Source organism: Acipenser ruthenus, chromosome 41, assembly GCF_902713425.1.
Source record: "Acipenser ruthenus chromosome 41, fAciRut3.2 maternal haplotype, whole genome shotgun sequence".
NCBI lineage: Eukaryota > Metazoa > Chordata > Actinopteri > Acipenseriformes > Acipenseridae > Acipenser > Acipenser ruthenus.
Window position 1 is genome coordinate 6,100,620 of NC_081229.1, and position 16,464 is coordinate 6,117,083.

Below are 16,464 nucleotides of genomic sequence, written 5' to 3' on the forward strand. Positions count from 1 at the left end.
TTAAAGGGGAGGTGTGCACTCTCTCTTGTCTTTATTTCTGTTTCTCTGTCAGGCATCAGTTTGAGTTCCTTGGTCAAACTGCTGTTTGTAGACAGATACATCCCCACTGCTGTCTACTGTATCAGTGATTTCAGCTTTACAGTGAAAATAGATAAGTCGATAACAAATAGGTACTGCAGACATAGATAGATAGATAGATAGATAGATAGATAGATAGACACACAGAAAGATAATTTGATTTGCACACAGATTGAATTAACAGACAGAGGGAAAGATAGACACACAGGCAAACAGGTAGATTAATAGACACAGACAACATTATAGACAGACAGAGAGACAGATAGACAGAAAGGTCAATAGGCAAATAGGCAAACAGGCAAACAGACAAAAAAAAAACACAGATGGCCATAGAAATTATATAGATGAATTAAGAGACAGATAGATAGATAGATAGATAGATAGATAGATAGATAGACATATATATATATATATATATATATATATATATATATATATATATATATATATATATATGTTATTGAAACTACAATACTTACACAAATTACCTTGATACCATAACACAGGGGTCTAGCTTTTAGACAGACAGACAGACCAGATAGACAGGCAGACATATAAACAGGCTGGCAGGCAGGCAGGCAGACAGACACACAGGCAGAGAGACAGACAGACAGAGACAAACACACAGACAGACAGACAGACACACAGGCAGACAGACAGACACACAGGCAGACACACAGACACACAGGCGGACACACAGACACACAGGCAGACACACAGACACATAGGCAGACACACAGACACATAGGCAGACACACAGACACACAGGCAGACACACAGACACACAGGCAGAGAGACAGACAGACAGAGACAGACACACAGACACACAGGCAGACACACAGACACACAGGCAGACACACAGACACACAGGTGGACACACAGGCAGACAGACAGACAGACACACAGGCAGACACACAGACAGACACACAGGCAGACACACAGACACACAGGCAGACAGACAGACACACAGACACATAGGCAGACACACATATGCAGAGTTTTTACCTGTTCTTTTCCATTGTCGTTTACTTCTGCAGGATGAATTTTAAAAATAATAATAAATCCTTCTAATTTTCATTGTTCTCTGTGCAGGTTTCTGCCCCTTGAATTCACCCAGCTCACAGACCCAGAGGAACAGACTCACAGCTCTAACTTCACAGGGTTTTCCCCAGTTTTTAGGAATATAACATCCTCTCATGCTTTCTAAGTACCTGCAGATTTTAGTTTGTTTTATTGCTGCCCTTTTACCTTTTTACGACGTTTGCAATCATTCTGAGAGGTCATTATTGCAATCACTCAAATAATGTGTTTTTAGATATTTTTTGTTAAGTCTGTGTTGCTTTGACTTAGTTCAGGAGCTGTTCTTCAGTTCTAGTTGCCTGTTATCTGTAATGTAGGCTGGATCAACCAAAGTGTCCTTGTATTAGTAAGCAACAGCACCACCTAGTGCACAGATAATGTATTGCCAGCAAAACTAAAGGCAACCTGATCCAAAGTAGCAGATGACTAGATGGCGCCTACGTCTATAAATACACTTTGGCTGATCCAGCCACGTGTTACATAATTCTGTGGCAGCAACTAGAACTGAAGAGCAGCTCCTGAGTCAAAGAGCCTTAGCACAGACTTATAATTTTAAAAACATTGTTTTTGACTTTTTGCAAACACCATAAAAAGGAAAGTTGACAGTAAAAAAGGCCCCCTACAGGACAGAATGTGCCTTTACAACCAGTGTATAAAGAGGTAGACAGGATATATTTTGAAGATAGCTTTTTGTAGTATTGTTAGTAGTGTCTGTGTGTTACCAACGCTGATTGCTCACTACAGCAGGGTCGATAGCTGATGACCGATTGACCGATCCGGCTATGGAAATGGTTACCAAGGAAACCCAAGGACCCCTCAAAAGAAAGCTGGTGATCCCCAAAGCCAACAGAACCTCAACTACGCCCCCCAGTGGAAAGAAGGTCCTCCAACAAAGACCCCCAACGAAAGCGGTCAAGAAATGGGTCCTACCCGGGATCAAAGCTCAGGGGCCAGGGACGGTCATTGCTTCCTCTCCCAGGGGAGAGTTGAATGGCACCAGCAGCAAAGATTTGGGGAAATTCCAGACAGATAGTTCTACTTTGGAGAATGCTGAGACTGAATCTGGAAAAATACCTGGAAAAATCTCACAGGTGAATCTAAATGGTTCTTTACCGGCTGTAACCAAAATCAAGGAAGAGCCATCCACTCAGTACAAGAGCAAAGAAACACCATCTGATAAGGAAACACCAGGACCCACACTGCCTTCATCGAAAGAAACTTCAAAAACCAAGAAGGTTCCATATGCAGATCTTCCAACCAAAGCAACCAAAGTCCTGCACAACATCTCCTCCCCCAAAGTCTCTCCAAACCTGGATGGACTGCTTGAGGGAGCACCTACTAGTTTGCCCTCCATTGAACCTGAAAATCTTGGAACGGTCCCCTCTATATCGCCTGGCGAGGTGCAGCCCCCCACCCCGCACCCTGGACCACAACATACAGTCTTACCCACTGCAAACTCAAACGCAATGGAGCCGAGAGCTTCTGTCAATGGATCTAAGAACAGACCTTCACCTACCACTCACCAGAGAGCTAACGACGCCAAGACAATCAAAGTGAAGCTTAATGAAGACGAGTCGGGGGTCAGACCTGTGGGTCCAGCAGTGAGAGGGAAGTTAAAGCCAGCTTTCCCGGGCAGGAACGGGACCAGATTGAAAATCGACAGGACCTCCCTGCCGAAAAAGATTCTTGGAGTTCCCAAACCTGTTCTAAAGAAGCCATCTCCAGTTGCATCTAGAACCAAGCCAGACAAAGTCCTGCCACCTCTAGAGAATTCTCCAACTGCCAAAGGTATACCTACAGCTTCAACCCAAGTTGTTAAGAAACAGTCTCCAGATTCAACCCAACCCAAACCTGAGAAAGTCTTGACGCTTCTAGATCAATCTCAATCCACCACAATTATTCCTACAACTCTGAAGGTGAAGACCAAGGAAGGGTTTGTTTCTCTGACCACCAAAACAGACAACCCTCACTCTACCGAAATTGTTCATCCAACTTTAAATCCCATTAAGCAGCAATCTCCAGAAGCATCTGCGGTCCAGCCTACCTCCAAATCTAGACCCACTATCCATGGGATCTTCATACATGTGGGACCATCGATAGGAGACAACCAGACCAAGGAGAAGATGGCCCAGGATGTCACCAGATTCATCAACAGGGCACCAAAGAGGAATCTACCCTCTGCCTTACCCAAAGATGCCAGCACTGACACTATCATAAGAGGGCACCAAACACACCAGGGAACTAGGGTGGTGGATTTGTGGTCACGCAAACCCAAAATCGGGGCACCTGCTCCCCAAAATGGACGGCAAACCATCACAGAGCCGAAAGGGGAGCCTTTACAGGGCCCCCCAGGGGATGACAGGGGGCCACAAGACGTCAGGGTCAGAAACGCTACCTCTCGGAGCATGCTGGTGTCCTGGGTAGCACAGAAGGGAGAGTTCACTCATTTCGTGGTGATGCACAAGGAATTCGGGGCCCAGAGTCTCCCTGTTAAGAGAGTCCTGTCTGGGGAGGCACGCTCTGCCCTCATTGGGGGTCTCAAGCCCGCCACACGGTACACCCTGTCTGTGTTTGGGACGTCCCATGGACAGAGGTCCAGGATCGAGAGGCTCACAGCCCTCACAGGTATTTGGGAGCAGGGTCTTCATTCCCGGTTGTGTTTTAATGACAGGAAGTGTTTGGATGGAGTTGCGGATGTGGTGTGTTGAGTCTCTCTTGGATCTTGTTAGTTGTTTTGCTTTTTCGTGGTTGTACTTTCCACGGTTAGTCCATTGTTGGCCATCTCACTATCTTTCTATCTTTTCCCTTTCTCTCTCCCCATCACCCTTCTTTCCCCTCCCTCTCTCCTTCTCTTACTCTCTCTGTCTCTCTTTCTTCAGTCCCGCTCTCCTCCTCTGTATTTCATTGTCGTCCAACAACGTGTCTGGGTAAGAATTTATGGTTAATTCATGGTTAGTCATCACTCAAGCCCTTTGTATCCTTTCAGTGTCTGCTGTGCTGTGCAGTGGTCCAGAGTTCATGAATATTCATATCATTCATCACAGATGGCAGGTCACATATTGATTACAGTGCAGTCATGAGAATGACAATAGAGATTCTGAACCTTTCAGAAAACAGTGAAACCAGTGCTTTAAGCTGCCTCTCAATTAAGGCCACTTTTTTCATTCCTGATTTGCTCATTTTGACAGCAATGTAAACTTCAGTATTAAGGCCACCATCAGCAGACCCAAATGTATCTGTTGAGTTACATCTGGAATAAGACCAGCATGCTGATTCAAAGCTATAACATGCTTCAAACTTCCAAACACAAAACCTGCTCCAGACCTTTTCAGGATGGTAAAAAGCTGCCTGAAGAGACAATGTGACCGAAATGGAGCTTTCGTTTCTGTCAAAAAATGGGTTTGATTATTTTGAAAAAAAAGTAGTATAATTGTATGCTGCTTAGTCTCGCATGAGTATTCATCTCAGTTTTAACTCCTCATGAATATTAATCAGATCACATTAATATTCATGCACATGCTGTGCTAAACTTGATCCTGCTTCTTCTCTGCTATCCTCAGGGAAAGGTCATTGTCATCCATCATTGAGTCTTTAGTCCATGGTGTCCTGGGAAATAGGGTAAGATGATGTTTGGCCACCTCAGCTAACAGTCTTTTTTTCTAGCTCTGGAAGAACTCAGGGTTAAAATAAAAAAAAAAACTCTGCAACTCTTTTTTTCACAGGGTTAACAAATGGTTGGCCAACGTTTCAGTTTTATTAGCAAGGGAAAGAGGCTGAACGTGTTTGTCTACTTCAGTTTTTTAAAATACATTTTACCTAAGGGCAAAATCATCCTTGCACATCACTGAATCCTTCTCCCTTTTTCCAGGGTAAGATTATGTGTGACCATTATCCTCTTATGATCATTATTAATATTCATATTTCTTCTTTCTCCCCATTAACCTTAGGGTAGTATCATGGTTGGCCCTTAACATCAGCATCTTTCCTTCCTTATGCCCAGGGTGTGGTTGTCGTTGGCCACCCTTGAGCAGCTTCTTTTATTTCTGCCAGAGCCTCATTCGCAGTTTGTTTCCAAGATGCTGTCGTGGTTTTGTTTGACAAATGAACTCCTGTCTCTGTGTGTGTGTTCATGGTTGTCGAGCTTAAACATAATTTAAAGGAACTTTATACCTTCAGAATTTACAGAATATTTTAATTTTTATTTGTTTATTAGATGGCTTCTTTATGTAACATAGGCTAGATCAGCAAAGCGCCCTCTAGTGGTGTGCCACATTGGATCCAGTTACATTGTGGAGATGCTGCTGCTCTAATATAAAGACGCTTCCCTACATCACACATGACAATGAACTAGAACTGAAGAGCAGCTCCTGAACTCACAGCCAGAGCAACACAGACTGATCAGAGCAGCTCCTGAACTCACAGCCTGAGCAACACAGATTGATCAGAGCAGCTCCTGAACTCACAGCCAGAGCAACACAGACTGATCAGAGCAGCTCCTGAACTCACAGCCAGAGCAACACAGACTGATCAGAGCAGCTCCTGAACTCACAGCCTGAGCAACACAGATTGATCAGAGCAGCTCCTGAACTCACAGCCAGAGCAACACAGACTGATCAGAGCAGCTCCTGAACTCACAGCCAGAGCAACACAGACTGATCAGAGCAGCTCCTGAACTCAGTCAGAGCAACACAGACTGATCAGAGCAGCTCCTGAACTCACAGCCAGAGTAACACAGACTGATCAGAGCAGCTCCTGAACTCACAACCAGAGCAACACAGACTGATCAGAGCAGCTCCTGAACTCACAGCCAGAGCAACACAGACTGATCAGAGCAGCTCCTGAACTCACAGTCAGAGCAACACAGACTGATCAGAGCAGCTCCTGAACTCACATCCAGAGCAACACAGACTGATCAGAGCAGCTCCTGAACTCACAGCCAGAGCAACACAGACTGATCAGAGCAGCTCCTGAACTCACAGTCAGAGCAACACAGACTGATCAGAGCAGCTCCTGAACTCACAGCCTGAGCAACACAGATTGATCAGAGCAGCTCCTGAACTCACAACCAGAGCAACACAGACTGATCAGAGCAGCTCCTGAACTCACAGCCAGAGCAACACAGACTGATCAGAGCAGCTCCTGAACTCACAGCCAGAGCAACACAGACTGATCAGAGCAGCTCCTGAACTCACAGCCAGAGCAACACAGACTGATCAGAGCAGCTCCTGAACTCACAGCCAGAGCAACACAGACTGATCAGAGCAGCTCCTGAACTCACAGCCAGAGCAACACAGACTGATCAGAGCAGCTCCTGAACTCACAGCCAGAGCAACACAGACTGATCAGAGCAGCTCCTGAACTCACAGCCAGAGCAACACAGACTGATCAGAGCAGCTCCTGAACTCACAGCCACAGCAACACAGACTGATCAGAGCAGCTCCTGAACTCACAGCCAGAGCAACACAGATTGATCAGAGCAGCTCCTGAACTCACAACCAGAGCAACACAGATTGATCAGAGCAGCTCCTGAACTCACAACCAGAGCAACACAGACTGATCAGAGCAGCTCCTGAACTCACAGCCAGAGCAACACAGACTGATCAGAGCAGCTCCTGAACTCACAACCAGAGCAACACAGACTGATCAGAGCAGCTCCTGAACTCACAGCCAGAGCAACACAGATTGATCAGAGCAGCTCCTGAACTCAGTCAGAGCAACACAGATTGATCAGAGCAGCTCCTGAACTCACAACCAGAGCAACACAGACTGATCAGAGCAGCTCCTGAACTCACAACCAGAGCAACACAGACTGATCAGAGCAGCTCCTGAACTCACAACCAGAGCAACACAGACTTGTCATTTCAAAAATGTAGAAATACTAAAAGAAACATAATAAATGAAATGACAAACATTTCGACTGGAGGTCTTTTTTGAAGACACTGAGAATTCTAGTCGATACGTTTGTCATTGAGTTTTCTTTTTAGGATCTCTAGATGCAGCCTTATGGAGTGTTTAATAACGATGGATATAATATAAAACAACACAGACAGACATTGAGTGATTGCAATTAGAAGCTGTGAGAACGATTGCAAACATAAAAAAGGAAGGGGCAGTGATACAAATACATGAAGCTGCTTTCTCATTAAAGATAATATAAATACATGAAGCTGCTTTCTCATTAAAGATAATATAAATACATGAAGCTGCTTTCTCATCAAAGATAATATAAATACATGAAGCTGCTTTCTCATTAAAGATAATATAAATACATGAAGCCGCTTTCTCATTAAAGATAATATAAATACATGAAGCTGCTTTCTCATTAAAGATAATATAAATACATGAAGCCGCTTTCTCATTAAAGATAATAATACAAATAAAACAATGAAATATTCTGCAGACTCAGAGAGGGGTACAACAAAGCATTCCTTTAAACCTGCCTTCTGAATGCCATTAACACGTTCTTTCATCTTAATGAAGCTCTGAACTCCAGGGCGCTGTATTGAGAGTGCAGGGATGATCACACAGGGCTCTGAGTGGATAGGTTCTTAATGAAGCTCTGAACTCCAGGGCGCTGTATTGAGAGTGCAGGGATGATCACACAGGGCTCTGAGTGGATAGGTTCTTAATGAAGCTCTGAACTCCAGGGCGCTGTATTGAGAGTGCAGGGATGATCACACAGGGCTCTGAGTGGATAGGTTCTTAATGAAGCTCTGAACTCCAGGGCGCTGTATTGAGAGTGCTGGGATGATCACACAGGGCTCTGAGTGGATAGGTTCTTAATGAAGCTCTGAACTCCAGCACTGTATTGAGAGTGCAGGGATGATCACACAGCGCTCTGAGTGGATAGGTTCTTAATGAAGCTCTGAACTCCAGGGCGCTGTATTGAGAGTGCAGGGATGATCACACAGGGCTCTGAGTGGATAGGTTCTTAATGAAGCTCTGAACTCCAGGGTGCTGTATTGAGAGTGCAGGGATGATCACACAGGGCTCTGAGTGGATAGGTTCTTAATGAAGCTCTGAACTCCAGGGCGCTGTATTGAGAGTGCAGGGATGATCACACAGGGCTCTGAGTGGATAGGGTGCTATACTACTTCTATACTGGGGTGTCCCCAGTGCTCTCTATTTGTGAGGCTCCTCTAGTTAATTATGTGACAGGAGTTTAGATCCTCATTTGTTTAATTTAAAAAAGTCAATTAGTATCAAGTAGGGGATTCCTGTGTGTGTTTATCAGTGTGTTTGTGTGTGTGCATCTCAGTGTGTGTGTGTGCGTGTGCTGTGTGTGTGTCTCAGTTTATATGTTAATGTCTGTGTGTGTGTGTGTGTGTGTCTCAGAGTTTCTGTGAGTTAGTGTGTGCATGTGTCTCAATGTATGAGTTTGTGTATGTCCCTCGTCTGTGTGTGTTTGTGTGTGTCTGTGTTTGACTCAGTGTGTGTAGCAGTGTGTGTGTCGCAGTGTGTGTATGTCTCAGTGTGTGTGTAGTGTGTGTATCTCAGTGTGTGTGTAAGTGTGTGTAGCAGTGTGTGTGTCTCAGTGTGTGTGTAGCAGTGTGTGCGTCTCAGTGTGTGTGTGTCTCAGTGTGTGTCTCAGTGTGTGTGTGTCTCATGTGTGTGTGTATGTCTCAGTGTGTGTCTCAGTGTCTGTGTGTGTGTCTCGTGTGTGTGTCTCAGTGTCTGTGTGTGTCTCAGTGTCTGTGTGTGTGTCTCAGTACGTGTATGTCTCTGTGTGTGTGTCTCTTGTGTGTGTGTCTCAGTGTGTGTTGGTATGTCTCAGTGTGTGTCTCAGTGTCAGTGTGTATGTCTCAGTGTGTGTGTGTCTCGTGTGTGTCTCGTGTGCGTGTGTATGTCTCTGTGTGTGTGTATGTCTCTGTGTGTGTGTGTCTCTGTGTGTGTGTGTCTCAGTGTGTGTGTGTCTCGTGTGTGTCTCGTGTGTGTGTATGTCTCTCTGTGTGTGTATGTCTCTGTGTGTGTGTGTGTCTCTGTGTGTATGTGTTTGTGTCTGTCTCTGTGTGTGTGTGTGTGTGTCTCTGTGTGTGTGTCTGTGTGTGTGTGTGTGTGTGTGTGTGTGTGTCTGTGTGTGTGTGTGTCTCTGTGTGTGTGTGTGTGTGTGTCTGTGTGTGTGTGTGTGTGTTTGTGTGTGTGTGTGTGTCAATGTGTATTTTTTTCTCACCTCTTTAAACTGACCCACCCACATTTCTAGCTCCACCCAATGTAGAAAATGCATTGCCCACGATTACACAGATCGACCAGTCACAGGAAGAGGAGGAGGAGGAGGGAGAGGGGGAGGGGCCAAGGCCAGGCTTGGGTAACGGACGTGCTCCAGGTAACCACGGCGAGGGCATGACATCACACTATCACTTTGTTTCCAGGGGAATGATGTTCTCTCTTCTCATCAGCGTTCATTTCATTTAAATCTGTCCCATTTACCCATTTACAGGCATGTGCACGAGGGGGATCAGGAAAGACAGACCATCATCAATCTCTCTCTCTCTCTCTCTCTCTCTCTCTCTCTCATTTATGCAATTCAGTCAATTCATTAGTGCAAGAAATATACTCTGTTGCAGTCAGCTCTGTTGCAGTTGCAAACCTTACATTGCTAACAGTAAAGAAACAGTTAACATCATGAACAGTTCATTTCATTTTCAGAGTTTACAAACTAATTCTTGACTCATTTTTTTCCTTAATTTTAAACCGTGCTTGTTGAAGCACAAATGTGTTTTATTTAAAGTGCAATACAGGACCCAATAGACAATACAGAACTCAACAGACAATACAGGACACAATAGACAATACAGGACACAATAGACAATACAGGACACAATAGACAATACAGAACTCAACAGACAACACAGGACCCAATCGACAATACAGAACTCAATAGACAACACAGGACCCAATAGACAATACAGGACACAATAGACAATACAGGACACAATAGACAATACAGAACTCAACAGACAACACAGGACCCAATCGACAATACAGGACACAATAGACAATACAGAACTCAACAGACAACACAGGACCCAATAGACAATACAGGACACAATAGACAATACAGAACTCAACAGACAACACAGGACCCAATAGACAATACAGGACACAATAGACAATACAGAACTCAACAGACAACACAGGACCCAATAGACAATACAGGACACAATAGACAACACAGAACACAATAGACAATACAGAACTCAACAGACAATACAGGACCCAATATACAATACAGAACTCAACAGACAATACAGAACTCAACAGACAATACAGGACCCAATATACAATACAGAACTCAATAGACAACAAACAACCTCTTATTCGTTGCACAGATCTCAAACATGCAGGTTTGAAAGTAGCCTGTGTTAAAGCAAACATGTATTTTCATTGAAAACACGATATCTGGTCCTGCTATTGATTAAGTAGAGATCTCTGCTTGCACACACTGCTGAGGTGAAATAAACCAGCCAGCTGCTGCTCCCCCTGTAGAGTGACACACAGCCAGTAACCCAGCACACACTGATGAGGTGAAATAAACCAGCTAGCTGCTGCCCTCCCTGTGAGTGACACCGAGCCAGTAGCCCAGCACACACTGATGAGGTAACCTAGGAAGTGCAACAGATTTCCTGAAAGTAAGACACAGAAACTGTGAACTCACTTCAAACTAAGTGCAGCACCAGATGTTATACAATAAAAATGCATCTTTACAATATCATCTTTCAAAACCACACCTGTGAGACGAATTGAACTGATTCTGTTTCTTTTAGTATTTCTTAATGAATGGAAGTGCACAGCAGGTAGGATCTTGTAGCTACAGTCACTCGAATCAGGTAAAGAAAGGTAATGCAGCACTCCCTGTTTGTTTCGCTATCCAACTTAAACACAAAATAGACACGAAACACTGAAAACAGTGAATGAGTGACAGGACCTGTTGCAGGCACTCTCCCCCTGCACAGAGCACAACTGGGCATCTTCTAAAGTCTAGACAAGGGCTTCTCAACCTGGGCTGGGCGTCCTCTAGAGTCTAGACCAGGGCTTCTCAATCAGGGCGTACTCTAGAGTCTTGAACAGGGCTTCTCAACCTGGGCGTCCTCTAGTTAGACCAGGGCTTCTCAACCTGGGCGTCCTCTAGTTAGACCAGGGCTTCTCAACCTGGGCTGGGTGTCCCCTAGAGCAGGTTCTCAACGACCAGTCTGTGACAGCTTCCTTACCAGTCCATGGGATTTAAAAAATAAAATAAAATAAATAAATAAAAATCATGATTACTTTCTCCCCCTGGAGTGCCTTAATTGAGTTGACCTCAGTTGCCATGGTGCTGCTCGTCTTCACAGTTGGTGCGCACGTCTTCACAGTACTTAGTCGTGGCGGATAGCAGAACGTGACCAAATCTAAAAGAGAAGCCAATGGAATTCTTCCAGCGGAAGCGAGATGAAGTGAAGGCACAACAGAAACTAGTGCATGCTGCCACAGCAACAAATCAAGGTGTGTTAAGAGCGTCATACCTGCTGTCCCATCACATAGCCAAATGCAAATCACCATTCACAATTGGTGAAGAATTAATAATACCTTCAATAATAGTTGAAGTCTTGGGTGATACCGGCTGCCAAAAAAGTGAGTTGCATTCCTTTGTCAAATAATACTGTCTAACGTGGAGTCACTGACATTGCAGAAGATATTGAAGCACAATTGATAAGACAAAGTGAAAACATCAGGCTGGTTTGCATTGCAGTTGGATGAGTCGACTGACATTTCTAATAGTGTAATTCTTATTGTTTATGTGCGCTATGTATATGAAGGTGCGTTTCACGAAGATCTGCTCTGCTGTGAAGAACTGCAGCAAATACCACCGGTGCTGAAATCTTTCGAGTTCTAAACGAGTGAGTGACAGGACATGGACTCCAGTGGGGCCACTGTGTGGGAATAATGAGTGTTTACTCTTACACACCGAAGTGCGATGGTTATCCCATGGTGAAGTGCTACTCCATGTGTATGAACTGCAACGGGAACTTGAAGCCTTTCTGACTCAAAAGTAGTCTTCTTTGGCAGAATATCTTCAGGATTTACAATGGCTCACCAAGCTTGCAGAATATCTTCAAGATTTACAATGGCTCACCAAGCTTGCAGAATATCTTCAGGATTTACAATGGCTCTCCAAGCTTGCAGAATATCTTCAGGATTTACAATGGCTCTCCAAGCTTGCAGAATATCTTCAGGATTTACAATGGCTCTCTAAATTGGCCAAAAGCACTAAACTACCATATCAAAGAACTAAAATACTGTATCAAAGCACTAAACTACCATATCAAAGCACTAAACTGCCGTGTCAAAGACATTTTCAATTCTTTGCACACACTGCCCACTCTCAGACCTCTGATAAACCAGCCTTACACAGGAAAATACAGGACTCCATATTTTTTTGCTGGATTAGGGGATGTGAGATATCGAGGGAGTGCTGGATTAGGGAATGCTGAGATATCGTGGGAGTGCTGGATTAGGGAGACTGAGATATCGTGGAAGTGCTGGATTAGGGAATGCTGAGATATCGTGGGAGTGCTGGATTAGGGAGAATGAGATATCGAGGGAGTGCTGGATTAGGGAGAATGATATATCGAGGGAGTGCTGGATTAGGGAGAATGAGATATCGAGGGAGTGCTGGATTAGGGAGACTGAGATATCGAGGGAGTGCTGGATTAGGGAGACTGAGATATCGAGGGAGTGTTGGATTAGGGAATGGTGAGATATCGAGGAAGTGCTGGATTGGGGAGACTGAGATATCGTGGGAGTGCTGGATTAGGGAGACTGAGATATCGAGGGAGTGCTGGATTAGGGAGAATGAGATATCGAGGGAGTGCTGGATTAGGGAGACTGAGATTTCGAGGGAGTGCTGGATTAGGGAGACTGAGATATTGAGGGATTGCTGGATTAGGGAATGCTGAGATATCGAGGGAGTGCTGGATTAGGGAATGCTGAGATATTGAGGGAGTGCTGGATTAGGGAATGCTGAGATATTGAGGGAGTGCTGGATTAGGGAGACTGAGATATCGAGGGAGTGCTGGATTAGGGAATGGTGATATTACAGAGACTGAGGGCTAGATTTTCAAAGTTATTTACTCCAAATCATCATGAGTGCAATTTTGATGTAAAAGGGAAAAAACACCAAATACAGTTCTAAAACAAAAAAAATAATTTAAGACTACCTACAAATTGTTAAATTAAAAGTGGATTATATCTGGTTTGGTAAATTTATTGGGTGCTCCTTTATGAAAATGACTGTAAGTTTTCTAAAGGGTGATTCTAAGTGTCTGTGTCTGTGTCACAGGCCCTGATGTCCCACAAGAGATCTCCTTCAGCAACATCACTGACACCACCGTCGGGGTCACCTGGAGGCTCCCTTCAGCCCCAGTGGACAGCTTCAAGATCACCTACACTCACTCACAGGAAGGTGGGTGCGGTGCTCTACACAGCACTGCTAACCAGGCTTTGCAATCCGTACTCTTACCTCTTATTAGCTTTATTAACATTATCACTGCCCCCCCATTTCTAGATCATCAAAATAATCTAGACAGCATTCAGAACTGGGCAGACACATGGCAAATAACAATGTGGGCAATGTAGGCAATAAAAATGTGCATTATAAATATCATATAGGAGATACTGAAATTGAAGAAGGAATCTATGAAAAAGACCTAGGAGTTTATATTGACTCAGAAATGTCTTCATCTAGACAATGTGGGGAAGCTATAAAGAAGGCTAACAAGATGCTCGGATATATTGTGAGAAGTGTTGAATTTAAATCAAGGGAAGTAATGTTAAAACTCTACAATGCATTAGTAAGACCTCACCTAGAATATTGTGTTCAGTTCTGGTCACCTTGTTACAAAAAGGATATTGCTGCTCTAGAAAGAGTGCAAAGAAGAGCAACCAGAATTATCCCGGATTTAAAAGGCATGTCATAAGAACATAAGAACATAAGAAAGTTTACAAACGAGAGGAGGCCATTCAGCCCATCTTGCTCGTTTGGTTGTTAGTAGCTTATGTCGTTGCAGACAGGCTAAAAAAATTGAACAAAGAAGACTACGCGGTGATCTGATTCAAGCATTTGAAATCCTAAAAAGGTATAGACAGTGTCGACCTAGGGGACTTTTTTGACCTGAGAAAAGAAAAAAGGACCAGGGGTCACAAATGGAGATTAGATAAAGGGGCATTCAGAACAGAAAATAGGAGGCACTTTTTTACACAGAGAATTGTGAGGGTCTGGAACCAACTCCCCAGTAATGTTGTTGAAGCTGACACCCTGGGATCCTTCAAGAAGCTGCTTGATGAGATTCTGGGATCAATAAGCTACTAACAACCAAACGAGCAAGATGGGCTGAATGGCCTCCCCTCGTTTGTAAAGTTTCTTATGTTCTTATGTTCTTATTTAAAGAAGTGCTAATTATCTTTAAAATTAGGGCTGTCAAGCGATTTGAGAAATTTATTGCTTGACATCGCAAAATGCTAATCTTTTGACAGTCTGTAAAATTCATTTGAACTCTGTCAGAGCTGGGGCATTCAGTTATAATGCCCCTCGTCTTTGGAACTGGCTTCCGATTCACATCAGGAATGCTAGCACAATTGAATCTTTTAAATCCTGTTTGAAAACGTATTCTGGTGTATTTTGAGCAGTGAAAGCATGTTTAGGACGCAGATGGGGCTCCAGATTAGATGTAGCCTATGTTTGTGATACTGAAAGCTTCAATTTCACAGTAGATGTGTCAGAAGGTTTTGTTTTTTTAAATAAACTTTCCATTCAAGTCATTCACTTTTAGTACTTTCCTCCACAATGCAGTTCTGTGACTAACCTTCTATGCAAACGCAGACTGCACTCATTGGGTTGCGTGCGCTCCAGTATGTTGGTGACGCAGGGAATGAGTTACGGTATGCTGAGACACTCAAGACAAGAGGAGTGTGATTAACGTGCGCGAAAAAAATGAATCGCCAAAGAAATTAACATGTTAATCACAGAAGTTAACTGTGATTAATTGAATATAATAATTGAAGCCTAAACAATGGAAGTACTATCTCTTTACCTCCCCCTTCCCCCCCAGGGGAGCCCCACAGTGTTACTGTCGAGGGCAGGAAGTCGCGGGTCACGCTGAGCAGACTGGTTCCGGGGTCACGGTACGAGGTCAGCGTGATGTCTGTCAGGGGAATGGACGAGAGTGAGCCAATCACAGGAGTCGTCATGACAGGTGAATAATGGGATTGAGCAGGATTACGACTGTTATTGTGGCATTGTCAGCGTGTGATGTGTGATTATGTAATTTTTTGTTGGTGTCTTGTGTGTGATTGCATTTGATTGTGTGTGTTATTGGCAGTCTGTTATAGACAGTGTGCTACTGACAGTGTGTTATTTAGTGTGTTATTCACAGTGTGTTATTGGCAGTGTGTTATTGACAGTGTGTTATTCACAGTGTGTTATTGGCAGTGTGTTATTGGCAGTGTGTTATTCACAGTGTGTTATTGGCAGTATGTTATTGGCAGTCTGTTATAGACAGTGTGCTACTGACAGTGTGTTATTTAGTGTGTTATTGGCAGTGTGTTATTGGCAGTGTGTTATTGGCAGTGTGTTATTGGCAGTGTGTCATTCACAGTGTGTTATTCACAGTGTGTTATTGGCAGTGTGTTATTCACAGTGTATTATTGGCAGTGTGTTATGCACAGTGTGTTATTGGCAGTGTGTTATTGGCAGTGTGTTATTGGCAGTGTGTTATGCACAGTGTGTTATGCACAGTGTGTTATGCACAGTGTGTTATTGGCAGTGTGTTATTCACAGTGTGTAATTTACAGTGTGTTATTCACAGTGTGTTATTCACAGTGTGTTATTGGCAGTGTGTTATTGGCAGTGTGTTATGCACAGTGTGTTATTCACAGTGTGTTATTGGCAGTGTGTTATGCACAGTGTGTTATTGGCAGTATGTTATTGGCAGTGTGTTATTCACAGTGTGTTATTCACAATGTGTTATGCACAGTGTGTTATGCACATTGTGTTATGCACAGTGTGTTATTGGCAGTGTGTTATTCACAGTGTGTAATTTACAGTGTGTTATTCACAGTGTGTTATTCACAGTGTGTTATTGGCAGTGTGTTATTGGCAGTGTGTTATTGACAGTGTGTTATGCACAGTGTGTTATTCACAGTGTGTTATTGGCAGTGTGTTATTGGCAGTGTGTTATGCACAGTGTGTTATTCACAGTGTGTTATTGGCAGTGTATTATTCACAGTGTGTTATTGGCAGTGTGTTATTGGCAGTGTGTTATTCACAGTGTG

General features: G+C 43.8%; 1 protein-coding gene across 3 annotated transcripts in view; it reads left to right on the forward strand.

The window, feature by feature from the left end:
- LOC117964831 (tenascin-like) overlaps nt 1–16,464 on the forward strand; it is an 89,456-nt gene that overhangs the window by 34,890 nt on the left and 38,102 nt on the right. The window contains exons 7-10 of one of the 3 annotated variants that reach the window (XM_059010780.1): nt 1,903–3,783; nt 9,359–9,481; nt 13,475–13,597; nt 15,243–15,386. In XM_059010780.1, the coding sequence (XP_058866763.1) occupies nt 1,903–3,783; nt 9,359–9,481; nt 13,475–13,597; nt 15,243–15,386 (2,271 nt within the window). The remainder of the gene's footprint in view (nt 1–1,902; nt 3,784–9,358; nt 9,482–13,474; nt 13,598–15,242; nt 15,387–16,464) is intronic. The other 2 variants (XM_059010781.1, XM_059010782.1) reach the window with 2 other exon arrangements.